This window comes from Pantherophis guttatus, chromosome 1, assembly GCF_059756535.1.
Source record: "Pantherophis guttatus breed Tessera chromosome 1, ASM5975653v1, whole genome shotgun sequence".
NCBI lineage: Eukaryota > Metazoa > Chordata > Lepidosauria > Squamata > Colubridae > Pantherophis > Pantherophis guttatus.
Genome location: NC_142063.1, coordinates 141,488,465 through 141,503,800, shown reverse-complemented (window position 1 = coordinate 141,503,800; position 15,336 = coordinate 141,488,465). Strand labels below are relative to the sequence as shown.

At 39.3% G+C, this 15,336-nt stretch overlaps 1 protein-coding gene across 2 annotated transcripts in view; it reads right to left on the bottom strand.

Annotated features, from left to right (window-relative positions):
- Positions 1–10,155: 10,155 nt before the first annotated feature.
- The window catches only part of LYPD6 (LY6/PLAUR domain containing 6), a 65,093-nt gene continuing 59,912 nt past the window's right edge, over positions 10,156–15,336 (bottom strand). The window contains exon 5 of one of the 2 annotated variants that reach the window (XM_034424919.3): positions 10,156–13,741. In XM_034424919.3, coding sequence (XP_034280810.1) covers positions 13,580–13,741 — 162 coding nt within the window. In that variant the 3' untranslated portion in view covers positions 10,156–13,579. The remainder of the gene's footprint in view (positions 13,742–15,336) is intronic. The other variant, XM_087881844.1, reaches the window with a different exon arrangement.

Below are 15,336 nucleotides of genomic sequence, written 5' to 3'. Positions count from 1 at the left end.
TAATAAAGTTTAAAATGACAAAGTATAAGCCCCTTGCAAGACATCTCGGCTTTCTTCTTTCTTTCTTTCTTTCTTTCTTTCTTTCTTTCTTTCTTTCTTTCTTTCTTTCTTTCTTTTCTTTTCTCTTCTCTTCTCTTCTCTTCTTTTTTCTTTTCTTTTTTTTTTCTTTTTTCTTTTTTGAGGCAGAGATTGGTCAGCAAAGCTAATTCCTGATACTGACACTCTTGAATGAACCACTGATTTAAAAACCATTGCATTGGAAAATATCACTGGGAAATTTAGGGACATCTATTATATTATTATTATTGTTGTTGTTGTTGTTGTTGTTATTATTATTATTATCTTTATTCATTAAATATGAAACTCAATCAACTGAACATTCAAAAATGCATCACAAATACCATTGACTGGTGCTAATGGTTGATACGGGTTGCTGTCAGTGTCCTAGGTATCAACCAAGTACCTTCTTAAGATGTATGATGTTCCAAGTAGCGCAGTTTTTTGCAGTTCCGCTGGTGTTATTGCAGGAAGCTGTAATTTGCTGATGTAGCTTATAAAATTCTTGGACATGGTACTAAGTGCCCTGATGACATGGGTATCACTGTTACATGTTTCATTCATAGCCTTGTAGTTTTGATGGCAAGGTCACAATATGTCATGATTTGTTGTTGTTGTTGTTGTTGTTGTTGTTGTTGTTGTTGTTGTTATAGAATATTTATACTTTCTCCACATGTATAGCACATGCCAGGATCTATATATTATGGTTAAAGTCAATTTAGATTCTGCATGAGCAACATACTAAAATGTCAAATGCCAAAGCAGATTTAAAAGTTATTCATCTGCCTGGAATAAAGTTCAGACATGTTTTATTTCTGGCAAGAGGAAGGCAGGTAAGAGGGGGAGCACTACTACAACAAAGCCTGTTATCAACAACGACTGAACTTCTATGTCATATTAGGTTCTGTGGCACAAATTGCTGTGCTTTTGAATGAAGCTAAACTGGAGGGAAATGGTGGAGCTGTTGTCACTGTTCAGTGTCCTGCTTGAGCAGATGGTTGGACTAGAAAAACTCCAAGGTCCCTTCCAACTCTGTTATCCTGTTAAGCTCCCGAGTGTTGAGAATCATCGATTATGTACTTCTCGGTTATTGTTATTTCCAGATTCTCATCCCACAACTATCTTCAGAGGGCCCCATACCCTATGAGGGTAGATCAGACAGTCCTGCAAATTTGCTGTGGCATGTCTGCAAGATTCTTTGCAGATAAAGTCTAGCTTAAGGTTGAATGAGTCTGTGAATGGTGTCACATTTTGCAATGTGATCTGGGATTCTTTTGATCTTGGACTTTGGCGGAAGTAAGTAGAGCATTCTGTAACATGAGCTCTGTTACCTATGGGCTGAAATTTACTAGACTCAGAATCCCCACCGGAGCAACAAAGTGGAGACCACAGTCAGGGAAGTCTTTGTCTGACTTAAGACTGCTATGCAGATAGTCCTCGACTTTCAACCATTCGTTTAGTGACCGTTTGAAGTTATAATGACACTGAAAAAAGTGATTTATGACTGTTTTTCACACATATAACCATTGCAGCATCCACATGGTCACATGTAGATGCTTGGCAATTGGCTCACATTTATGATGGTTGCAATGCTTGGGGTGAAGAGATCCCCTTTAGCAACTTTCTGACAAGAAAAGTCAACGGGGAAGCCAGATTCACTTAACAACCATGCTATTAACTTAACAACGGCAGTGATTCATTTAAAGTCTGGCAAGAAAGGTTGTAAAATGGGGCAAAACTCACTTAACAAATGTCTTGCTTAGCAATGTAAATTTTGGGCTCAATTGTGGTCATAAATTGAGGATAATCTGTACGGACAGATTGGACAGCTGCAGCCCTTAAATCCTGATGAGTTATGCTCTTATTACTACAGGTAGTCCTCGACTTACAACAGTTCATTTAGTGACCATTTGAAGTTACAACAGCACTGAAAAAAAGTGACCTATGGCTATTTTTCACATGACCATGGTAGCATCCCTATGGTCATGTGATCAAAATGCAGATGCTTGCCAACTTACTCTTATTTATGTCAGTTGCGGTGTCCTGGGGTCATGTGATCATTTTTTGTGACCTTCTGATAAGCAAAGTGAATGGAAACAGATGGAAAGGGCTACCGATTTATGAACTATTCTTTATAAAACTTACGAAGAATAGTTGCAGGAATTGAGTATGCCTAGTCTAGTGAAAAGAAAGACTAGGTGTGACATGATAGCATATTTGAAGGGCTGCCACAAAGATGAAGGGGTCAACCTATTTTCCAAAGCACCTGAAGGCAGGACAAGAAACAACGGATGGAAACTAATCAAGGAGAGAAGCAGCCTAGAACTAAGGAGAAATTTCCTGACAATTAATCAGTGGAACGACTTGCCTCCAGAAGTTGTGGATGCTCCAACACTGGAAGAAGAGATTAGACAACCATTTGTCTGAAATAGGTATAGGGTTTCCTGCCTGAGCAGGGGGTTGGGCTAGAAGACCTCTGAGGTCCCTTCCAACTCTGTTATTCTGTTAAAGTCAATGGGGAAACCAGATTCACTTAACAACTCTATTACTAACTTAACAATTGCAGTGGGATTCACTTAAGAATAGTCGTAAAATGGGACAAAATTCACTTAACAAATGTCTCACTTAGCAACAGAAATTGTGATCGTAAGTGGAGGACTACCTGTACACATCTAGAACTATTGTAATGGACCTTAGTTGGGGCTGCCTTTGAAAACAACTTGGAAACTGAAGCTGGCAACAGCTGTGGCGTCCACTCCATTAGTGGGGGAGAGCTGCTACTGCAGCACCACACTTCACTGCACTTGATGCAAACAATTGTTTTTCCTTCCTTACTATATTTGCTATATTCTTTTAAAATGTGCATGCCTATCCGTTTTATTTATTTTCCTTTTAGCAATAATCAATAAAAACATTAAGCTGTGTTGCTAGCATTATTCTTTTTAGAGCCATTCTCATTACCGTTTCATTTATTTGCTTAATCGGTCTGGCCTGAGAAAACTTCAGATTCAGCACATCTACAGCACAAAATACAAATATGGGAAGGAAAATAAAACAGCAGGAAGGTCCCAGCAAGAGTGGGAGCGAAAACATCTTTGCCTTTCCTTAATTTATTTTCCTAATTCTTGGGAAAGAGAGCAGGCAGGCAGCAGCTGAGCATCATGGGAGAAATTCCACCTCACCAAAGCCTCCCACTCGGGCCTCAGTACGTGAGTTGATGCGGTGGATGGGTGATCACTCATAACTATGCATGTCACTCTGACATCTGGAAACTTAGAGCAAACTTGAGGTTGGGTGTTTGGTTTGGTGTTTTTAGGCATGACTAAATTCAGTTGGACTGGGACCAGAATTCAATTGTTTGCTATTTCATGGTGCCATGCCCATCGCTTTCGTTCATTTTAATGGAAGATTAATTATGCTTACAGAGAATTGGAGGATGTTCAGAGCCAAAATACCTCAGAAGATGTATTTTAAAGCAATATTAATATCCCATATTTTAATTTTAGAAACTGAACATCAAGTATTTTCTCAGATTTATTTTCAAAATTAATCCCTTCGATGGATGATTGGTTGGAAAAAGTGATGGAACTAGCAGAGATGGCTAAATTGACTTCCTTAATCAAAGAAGAGAACATATCCAACTTGGCATTTACTTGGAAACCACTTTTGGATTTATGCTTGAGTTGGGGGAGAAAAACTTTGACTTTGGGTTTTTCTGATTAGATAGATTTGTTGTTACAGAAGTGGCTAGTATATATTAGCATGTAAAAATAAAAAGTTGAGGCTGTTATTATCCTATTTTACTGCATTAAAAAGAGTTGGAAGTCAATGCTTCTTTCTTTTTTCCCCTTTACCCTACACTTTTTCCCTTCTCTTTTTCCTCTTTTTCCCTTTTCTACTCTGTCCAACTATTTTCTTTTTGTGTGTGTGTATTTTATATCCTGATCAACTTAATAAAAATGAAAAAAAACATTTTCAAAAGAAATCACAGGCATATCTCTTGTGCTTTTCTCCCAAGATATGTACTTTGGTACACATTTGTTCTAATGTATACTTTTTCAGGGATTTTCTCCATATGCAATCAACTTTAACCTACAATTTTCAAAAATCAATACAAGTATACTTTTAAATTCAATTAAATCTACTTAATGTACACATTTCTCTAAGTTGCAAACTGCCTTGCCAAATTAGATCAGGAGGAGAGAAACAATTTTCTGCATATCTATGTGCTCAAATTCATATAGCAGTTGGGAAACTGTAAACGGGATATCTTCTCATTAATTTCTTTCCCATGCTTTCTCCAGGTGGGGACACAAAACAATAAAAATCAGATGCAAATACAGTACAGTATTTTGGAGATAAATTATAGGGGGACAAAATTTTTGGGTCACTGTGTCCAGCACGAAGAACCAGGACCACACATTAAATTCCAGTTAAGATGATTTATTGCTGATACCTATACCTATAAAAATCTAGCTGCCTAATGATCAGAACTAAATTGGTTCTAGATAAGAGTCAATAGAGTTCAAGAGCAATTGGATTTACACTGTTTGTGGGAATGTAATGACTCTAGGCTGATGACTTTCTTGACTCCACCCCAGGCTTTTCCTGCTCTTTCCTACAGCCTGGCAGCTATTAACATCAACCAGTTCCTACGTTTTTCCAACAGGACTTAAAGGTTGATGATAAAGATGCAGTCCTCAATTAACTCCAGCATCAGTGGTGGAAGAATAAAACCAGGATTTGGGAATGTTGCCTTCAAGCCTGCTTTTGAGTTCTTTACTTATGCATTGTGGTAAACCGGATACCATGCAAGATGGAGTTTTGGTTTGTTCCAGCCAGTTCCTTCTTCAGTTTGTATTTGGCTTCTCCAAAGATCTTTGTCCCTGGGAGAAAGATGCAGAGGCCAAAAGTTGCCCATCAGATCTGGCATTATTTTCTGCATCAAATGCCATCGGATCAAAAAGAAAATGGTGTAGGTGTATGAAATGTAAGGTTCAGTGCTCCTGAGAAACCAAAACATTTTTATTCTTCTACATCAAACTCTTTCTCTTGCCCAGGGCATTAGAGTGAAGTGATCGTCATTTACCCAGCCCTTTTCTAATTCAGCCTGCTAGCTTCTAGACTGCCTCTCAAGCGTCTGAAATCAGAATATATTCTCAGATTTCAAATCTATCTCATTTCCACTGGAAAGAAATCTAAAATCTCTTATTAATTCTCAAAAAGCTAATTTTGATTCATTTAACAAATGGTCAAAGGAAAACATTTGTCAGTTTTTGCACATTGCCATTCCCATTGACCTCTGGGATGACATCTTACTCAGCTTTACCTGGAGTAAGCAACAATGACTGGAATTTACTTTCCAAAGACATTTGCTTAAAATGGAAACAAAAATGACAGACGAGCAAGGGGGCACTTTTCAATCTGCACATTTCTGAGAAATCAACGCCTTTCTGTTAATTTGTTTTGATGCCCAAGATTGAGAGTGGAATTTCATACTTAAAAATGGTGCTGCTTGCTGTTTTTAAAAATTGAGTGTTTTTGGTACCCGGGGAAGAAAATCCCTAATGCCCGGGAAAAGTGATGCAGGGGTGCCTGGGTGCCACTGTTTTCTAGGGATAAAGGTAAAACACAAAACAAACTGAGATGCAGTGGTGGGTTCCTCCCGGTTTGGCCCAGTTTGGCCGAGCCGGTAGCGGTGACGATATGATGTCATCAAACCAGTTCTCTTTGTTCGGGAGCTGGGCCCTCCCGCCTCCCCCCCTGCGCTACTCTTACCTTTTATTTGGCCCCGCCCCCAATCTATTCGCTGCCTCCTGAGTGCCAGCTGATTGGCTAGAAGGAAAAAAACTGTTTAAACTCTTGCCGCGGAGCTTTAAAGGGCCGCCCTACAGCTGATCAGTGTTAAAAGGCAGTGTGGTGGTAGACCAGTGCGCTCAAAAAACAAATGGGTAGACCGGTGCCTCCAAAAACAAATGGGTAGACCAGTGCCTCCAAAAACAAATGAGTAGACCGGTGCCTCCAAAAACAAATGGGTAGACCGGAATGCTCCAAGAACAAATGGGTAGACCGGTACAGCTCTGCAAGCAGTTAAAAGCCTGGTAGACCAGTACCTCTGCTAAATCCTAAAGAATTGTCACAGGACCATCAAACCATGCCCACAAAATAAGCCACGCCCACAGAACCAGTAGTAAAAAAAATTAGGACCCACCCCTGCTGAGATGATATTGTCTTTGACTTGTGAGCAAAGGCAGGTAAAATGAAGGAATATGTCAGACATATGCAAAATTACACACTCAATAAAAAATAGGGTAAAGAGAAGACGAACGAGTTTTGGAGGCTCATACATTGAAAGGGAATGTGAAAAAATCAAAGGATAAAAGTAATACATCCCCCATGTCTCAGATGTCTTCAATGGTAGGAAGATGGTGAGGAACTCTACCTGGTGCCAATCATGTTGTGTTAACCTATCTATATTCCTTTTTAGTAGATATGGCTTGAAGAAGTCCGATACTGCTTCTCAGAGTCTCCTTTAACATTTTCCTTGGTAGACACAAGGCTATGATTTGTAGAAATTTGTCTCTGGGGTTCATTGCTGTTCATGTTTCGATACTTTTGTTGTTCCAAATTTCAAAGAGTTTTAAATCATTTTGCTCCTGCTGTTATTACAATTATTATTTTGTTGTAGAAAAATTAGGTCTTATTCTTGACCATGTGAGGTATGGTAACTTCCAACAAAATACAGTAATTTAGCACAAAGACTTGGGTGAACTTCACATTTCACCCATCTCACACCTACAGAACTCACCGCCTGTTAATGTCCCAGCTAAGTTTCATATGTTAAGTGTTCAGAGCCAGGAGTTTGGACTGCCCCCACCCTCACAAATCTATCTGAAGATCAGCGTAAATTACAGAATCCATAATCACAACTGTCTTAGAAATGCTCTCAGTTTGTGGAACTCCTGCACTCCAGTTATTTACATGAAGCAGCTATTATACGACAGATTTAAACTGTGTGGCTCATACTTTGCAATTGGAAATATTTTACAGGCCAATTGAGAAGCAAAAGTATTAAAACATATATGTCAACTGTAACAGCTAGATCTGTAGCCTTGAACAATAGTCTCACCCTATAAAAGCTACAGCTATTTTGAGTCTACAAAAATCCAGATGGCCGCTAACTGGCAGCAAAGAGAGGAGGAGGAGGAGGAGGAGGAGGAGGAGGAAGAGGAGGAGGGTGATATGATGATGATAATGAGGAGGAGGAGGAGGGTGATATGATGATGATGAGGAGGAGGAGGAGGAGGAGGATTAGGATTTAAATTTGTATATCACCCAACTCCCAACAAATCTGGGTGGTTCACAAGTAAACACAATTCAAAAGAGTAAAACAATGTGATAGTAAGAACAAAGAATAAAAGCAAGCAAACCAGAAAAGGAGCAAAAGCAAACTCGCACTGCTCAAAAGGGCCTTCACCCTCCCCAAAGAAATGCCATAGAGCAGTCTGGAATTCTTGCAGTCCAGATTTGATAGCCCAGATAAACGGCTGCAACTCCTACCTGTCAATATTGGGGAAGGTAATAATGCCAAAGATAAGGCACGTCTTTGATTTTATAGGGCGTGTTCTGTGTTGGTGGGGGGAAGAGGTTTGCAGATGCACGGATCAACAATTTCCTTTCAAATTGTGGTTATTTAATAATTTGTCAATCTTGACTCTGGCACACCATTAATTACCCATTCTTTTAGCCTCTGTAACAGACCAGCTCTCTGCTTTTTACAAGCTTAGCATTGCAATGCTGAATTAAGGCCGACCTGTGGAGTAGTCAAGGGCAGGAGAATAATCCATTTCACATCTGCTTGCTTTGGGGCATTTTTCTATGTGTTATGCATTAACTTTACAAGTGAAGGGTGGCAGCAGTTTGGCAGCGAACATTTTAAGTTGCACGAGTTGTTTTTGAAAAGCTCTAAGAGCCCTGCTCTGGATAGAGTCCAAAATTTATCAACATTCTCTTGCAAAGCAAAACCTGAGAGCGCTTCTCCCAGAAAAGGCTGCCATTTTCAATGCTGTTCCAAAAATTGCCTCCCATTTTTAATTAAAAACAGCTAAATCATTAAGAGTTCCCTGTTTCTCTCCACCCACCCACCCCCAATATTTTGCATTGAAATTATATTTTTCTCTTTTGCTTTTTGCGGATTGAAAGCAGAAACCAGAGTCCCCAAGGATCAGGCAGCATTAAGTTATTGGGACTTTGATTAGATTAACTGTCACTGAGGAGAAGCATAACTCAGTCTGATGATTTTAAATATTAGACCACACTTTTATATTCCCCTTCACATTTATAGGCCACTGTAACCACCACCCACATCCCAAATGCCCTTCCCCACCGGTTAGCTTTGCCTGTAGCTGAGTAACTTAGAGAGCTTAACTCATTCTCATAATCAAATTATGTACATCAACTTTTCCTTTTCTTGTGTATTTGTCTTTCAAACTAATTTACATCTCTGAAGAAATCCTTAACTTCTTTTGTGATTTGTTATATAATATGGTTTTAATAAAAAAAAAAAGTCAAACCACGAAAATTTTAAGTCATTTATAGAATGTACAAAATTTACAACAACATTAACAAGCTGGGATTGCTATTTACACAGGAAACATTCACAAGAATACCAACCAACCAACAAACAGAAAGAAACCAAAGCAAAACCAAAGACAAAGATAGCAGAATAACCAAGAAATTTGGCACACATTTGGCTTCAGGTTATCGTGCCCTTATGGTATTCTCCCCTTGATAATTAAATGGAATGGAAAAGGGAGAAATATTTTTTTCCCCATCCTAAACATCTAAATTTAAAATGGAACACAAATGATCGACTTACAAATTACGACATCATCACGCTTGAACTGTAAAAAAAAAATCCAAATTAAGGTTAAGAAGTACAGTACCATATGTTGGAATTCAAATGAGTAACAACCTGGGCAACATTTGCTACATTCATAGAGCTGCAGATTTTACAGATAGGATAATTCTATCGTGTTCACTTCTAAACAAGAAGCGCCCATCCAAACCGATGTCTTGAGTCACCCAAATATGTTAATAGATGACTATTATCATGCAAGAAATACCCACCACCTTTCAGAGCATTCACAAGATATACAATACAAAGGACTGCATCCAATGGGGTCCCAAACAGGACAGACACTTCCTCCATGGGTGTGCATCCATCAAATCTGTTCCAGAGGTTGGGGCACACCCTCTCCTCGGAGCAGGCTTGGAGGTATGTGCAAGGGGGAAGATGAGTGAAGTTTAATTCCACTGCACAAATGGAAGCCTGATTGTACTACACTAAACACAGTTAGTTGTTTTATGACAAACAGTTACCGCAAAGAATTCTATTTAGGACAGATCTTCACATATGTACTACTTAAGTCAGTAATCTTGACCACACGGCGTCATCTTTCTGTACAACTTGTAGCAGAGGTAATCACAACTTATTCCCCCCCCTCTCCCCACCCCACCCCCACTACAATGCCAGCCATCTCTCCAAAAATGGATGTTGCAGTCACGGAAACGTTTCACACAATCCCAAAGGTGCTTTTTCAAAAGGCAACTGGATTTTCTCTGTTTTTCCTTGAAGACGTCTATGGAAATCCTTGGTCATCCAGGTCATGGTTGTCCCAAAGGTGCTTTTTCAAAAGGAAACTGCACTTTCTTTGCTTTTGCTTGAAGACGTTTCACTTCTCCTCCAAGAAGCTTCTTCAGTTCTGAGGAAGTTTCTTGGATGAAACGTCCTTCAAGCGAAACGTCTTCAAGCAAAAAGCGAAACATCTTCAAGGAAAAAATAAAGACCAGTTGCCTTTTGAAAAAGCACCTTTGGGACAGCCATGACCTGGATGACTGAGCATCTCCATAGACTTCTCACACAATCGGAAACCACTACATGAGAAGTCACAGCAGTATGGTGGGAACGGTATGCAGATGCTGTTTATAACTTCCTTCAACAAACTTCTTTCTTCAGTAAATGAGAAGGGAGAACTACAGTATCTAAATTTCGGAATTAGCATCATTTTAAACACAGATATTGAACATATTTTTCACTTTTGGCACATAGAGTACTGGTCATATACTTATAATTGCTTTGGTAAATTGAGGGGCAGGCTTGGAAACAGGTCTAATGCAACAACTTTCAGTAGATGAACATGACTTCTTTTCAGCCAGACTTCTATAATATCCTACAATGTTACATGGACTGTTCCAATTTTGCTTCCCTTTGCAACCTGAGATTATTCTACAATTAGTCTGTACGTCAGATCTCAAGAAAGAATTCTAATAGGTTTAATGTGATGAGAGTAGAGTCGTTCAATATTTAATACGTTTTAGGATTCCTTGTCAACGTTGTTAAAAGTAATGCGCCTTTCCAAGAGGCCATCAATACGCTTGAGCCTACAAAACTATGAGTGCAAAGAAACATGCAGAAGCCAAATCCCTTGGAAAAGAATGCAGGGGAAGAAATGAGTTCAAAGGGGAAAGAGCATTTAATTTCAATGACTCCTTAACCTTACAATAGATTTGGGTCTTCAAAAGGTGTTCCCCATTTTATGGAATTAAATTATTTGCTGCATAAATAAATAAATTTAAAAAACCAGTAACAGATGAGGGATCTATCTCCATCTCCTATTTTTGAGGCATTTGTAGCAACATTGAGAAACTAAGAGCTGGTCTAAGATGGTCCTGATCCCATCAAACAGGGCTATTCTTGGGTTCTCAAACTGGTTTGAAAAATCATTCTCCTCCCATTTGGAAATCCTTTTATTTTATCAGACCTTACATGAAAAACACAGACATCTTTGAGACATCTTTTTCAGTGGTGGGTTGCCCCCGGTTTGGACCAGTTCATAAGAACCGGTAGTAAAACCAGTGGGGGGATCCCGCCCACCGCCCCGGATGTCATAATCGGCGAACTGCGTATGCGCGATCCCGTTGCGAACCGGTAGTAAAGGTAAGTAGAATGTACCCCTGATCTCTTTGCTTTTAGTTGGGGAGGCAGGTCAGATATTTAACAGAACATAACGGGGCTGTGCAAGATTTTAAAATGAAGGGCTTTGGACTTTGTGCTACCATGGCACTTCGCAACTCTTCATTAAAGGAATCAGACTTTCTTCAAGCTTTTGCACAAAGCTGAAAATAGATGCAGTTGCTTAAAGATTAGCAGCACTGCTCATACGTAGTCCTTGACTTATGACTGGTTACTTAAAGACCATTCAAACTTATGACAGATTCCTTCAAAAGATAGATACTTACAACCCGGTTCCAAAGATGGCTCCCCACCAGTCAAGTGACTGCATTTCGGGTGCTCAGCAACCAGCCTGCTTTGAAAGTTGTTTCCAGCATTTCACAGTCACATAACCACAATTTTTTTGCTGAAAACCAGGCTTTACTTCCAGTTTGCTTCCGGTTTTCGGCAAAAATGCCCCATAGCGAATAATGGGTTTGCTTAACAAGTGCAGATTTGCTTAATGACCATTGGGTGATTTGCTTAATTTCCACCATAAAAACCAGTCATAAAAATTGGGTTGGGTATGTGGGGGGGCGTGTCCGCTTTACAACCATCACAACTTACAGTCATGAGCAGGCTCCATTACAGGTTGAGGACTATCTGTAGTAACTTAAGACCACAATTCTATACGACATGGTAGCAATTCTAATTCTATTATATCACGGGTATCAAACTTGCCGCATCACATTGCCGTCACGTGACGTTTCGCAACGTTTTTCCCATTCACGGAGCTGAGGTGGCCGTGATGCATCCAGCCTGCGGGCCGCCAGTTTGACACCCCTGTATTATACAAATACAAGTATTGCAACCTGCTATGTAAAATAAAATGGAGTGTGGAATTTGAAATAGTTCTTCAGTGCAAGCCATTCATCCACCATACATCAGTATACCAGGGTTGTTAAACTCCCGGCCAGTAGGCCAGATGCATAATTTGCTGGCCATGCCCACGCCTGGTTTAACGAAAGGGGGGGGGAAGTCCCAGTAGATCACGTGACACCGCCATGACGACGTGAGTTTGACACCCCTGCTCTATACTGAAAGCTCTGATCAAGTTGAAATCCTTATTGTTGCAGGAAACTCTTATTGAAATGTGCCTATTTTTATTATAGCCCAGAGATCCCCAACAAGGTTCTGATGCACACATAGAGCTTCACAAAGCAAACGAAGATGGCATGCATGCAGAGCAAATAATTAAAGGCAAGCTTCGATAAGCACATCAGACACAGGGCTGCACCATGCATAGCACTTTTCTTGGCATGTTTGTTCAACAGTAAATGGTATTACTATTATTATGGTAAATACTATGGATTCCCATAGTATTTACTTCCAAGTACATATGGATAATTTGGCAATCTCACAGAATGAGTGCAATGGGCTTTACTCTCAGCAACTGGGCACAGAATTACAGTCTTATTATTAATTAATTGGTTAGGGTAAATAAAAATTTAAAACTTTTTAATCATCAGCATGACTAGTTGAATAGACTATTTGAAACCTGCTTAGGCATTTTAAAAATAAAAATTATTACCAGATTAAAAAACATTTTAGAGAAATCATTTGTCATCTTCGTACATCCAGGGGAATAACCACATGGCTGCTTAGCACTCATGACCATGATTTTTTCTAAAATGAGTATTGATCTCCTATAGTCGATTAAAAGATATGGATTAAATCTAGTCTTGGCATAGGTCCGATTAATATCATGGAGACTTTAGCTGTGATTTCACTATGTCTAGCGATATACTAACCATCATCTCCTTTTAATGACCCCCATAATCCCTTGTGGGGTGGAGTCTGGGCAACTGAATGGAGCTGAGTGTTTATTGGCTGGATGCCTTTCCTGTCGCCAATGCAGAGTTTTGTTCAGCAGATATATTCTCATTGTGCCCAGAGAGAGATCTACTTCTACCTAGGATCGAACTCACAGCCTCCTGATTGTGAGCGAGAGCTCCACCTCTAGGCCACCGCACCACTCATCTAGCGATATACTAATATAGACTACTAAATCGAGATCAAATCCAATACAATGATCAAGCTAAGATTGATTTGATACTGTAAAACAATTATCTAGAATCCTTTCTTGCATAGAGGAATAGTGTTATTTTGAAACCCTGGTTTTCAATTGATATTATTCAAAGTATGCAATTTCTAGAAATATTCCTTTCACTAGACTAAAGAATGGTTTTAAAAAAAAAATACACCCATTTTTAATGGCTATACAAAAGTTTTCGTTCAGAACATTCAACTTATAACAAAAGTCCCTCCTTTTTTTAAAGACACAGATCAGAAAGTATGGCTTTTGAGTCAGCCAAGGCTAAAAGGAATTTAAAGGATTGTTTTAAAATGTCACTTAAAAAAAGAAAGCATTGAAAAACATATATTAAATTAAGGTCATATTTGTGTGCATAAATATTTTCATCCCACTGGATTTCCTTGATGTTTAGTTGGTAATTGATCCAAAAAGGTCTACGTAGCAAAGAGAGACAGGAGACCTAACATTATTACGGATGTATCTTGCCAATGTCTCTGTGTATGATTTATAGGCGTTGTTGTTGAAAATACAGCATCGCTTGAATTCCTAGGTAATGTCAAGTTGCAGATGTTTCCTTCACAACAAGAAGTGCATACCTGGAAAAAAGAAAAGACACTTCAATCATTTATGACAACTGATAGAAATTTCACTATCAGAGGCAAGATACACATTATATCCTAGAGTTTGCTGCTATTGCTGTTTAAAACTGCTCTGGTATAGAAAAATGCCCCCTTTTATATATATCTAAACCAGGGGTGAAATGCTCCCGGTTCAGACCGGATCGCCCAATCCGGTAGCGATGGCGGCAGGTGGTTCAGAGAACCGGTAGCAACGGCAGTGCAAGGCTCCGCCCACCCACCCGGTCATCGTTTTTTACCCTCTGCGCATGTGCAGAAGGGTTTGCCCATGCACAGAGGGCCATGCGCGCTCATGACGCACATGTGCGCACACTTCCAAACCAGTAGGGAAGGTAAGTAGATTTCATCCCTGCCCCCCCCCATGCCCAGCTGAGCCGCACGATCATCAGAGGCTTTTTTTTCGTCGGAAGAGGTTATAGAAAAAAATGTTTTTAAAAGTAAAAAAAAAAAGCCTCTGATGATTGCACGGCTCAGCTGGGATTGTCAGAGGCTTTTCAAAACATTTTCTGCAACCTCTTGGCCGAAGAGGTGGTTAAAAAAATGCTTTGAAAAGTCTCTGACGATCCCAGCTGAGTTGCCTGATTGGCAGAGAGGCTTTTCAAAACATTTTTTAAAAAGCCTCTCTGACGATCCCAGCTGAGTTGCCTGATTGGCAGAGGCTTTTCAAAGCATTAGAAAAAATGCTTTGAAAAGTTTTTTAAAAAAATTTTTAAACAAAAAATCACCCAGTCACATCCCCCCCCCCAAGCCTTTCCCACAGAACCGGTAGTAACAAATTTTACATTTCAACCCTGATCTAAACCACATAGCTCCAAAAGCATAGTTGCTATAAAGATGAAGGACATTCAAAAGGATGATTGATGATTTTTTTAAAAAAAAAATATCAAGGCCCATCTTCACATTATAGCTGTAATTAAAATTTGCTTAACCAACCAGAAACCATTTTAATTGGGGGGGGGGGGGACAGCTTGGCTATACATGTTTGATTAGAAGGTGCAGTTAACTTTTAACTGATATATCTTTGGTGAACTATCCTTTACAATTGGCTAACAAGCGGAGATGGGCAAAATTACCCTCCTATTTCATATCATCAAATCATGAATTACTGATTTTATATATTTTAAAACTTGACGGGCGAAAAAAAGTAATACATTTATGATATGATACCAGCGAAGCTACTTTAAATTCTGATAGAATGTCTTCCCCCAAAGCATTAAGCATACCATAAAATCCCCTTCATCTATTAATCGTCATTTATATTCCTGGAGGAAGAAGGGACATTTTGCCCTATTATTATCAACTTCTAAATCACAGGAAGGAAAGGGAAAAAAAAGACTTTAACTGTGGAAGCATCCATACAAAATAAAAGACTGTTACATTCTGATTTAATATAAATGTTCTTCTATCAATTTTCTAGCATTGGCTGGAAAGCCTTATTACCGCTGCAGTGGGCCCCAATTGTGAAATTCAGAAATATGCATCTCCATTTTAGAAAGGGGGACAAGTGCTCCTTAAAATGAACTTTAGAGAAACTGACAATCTTTCAAGAACTC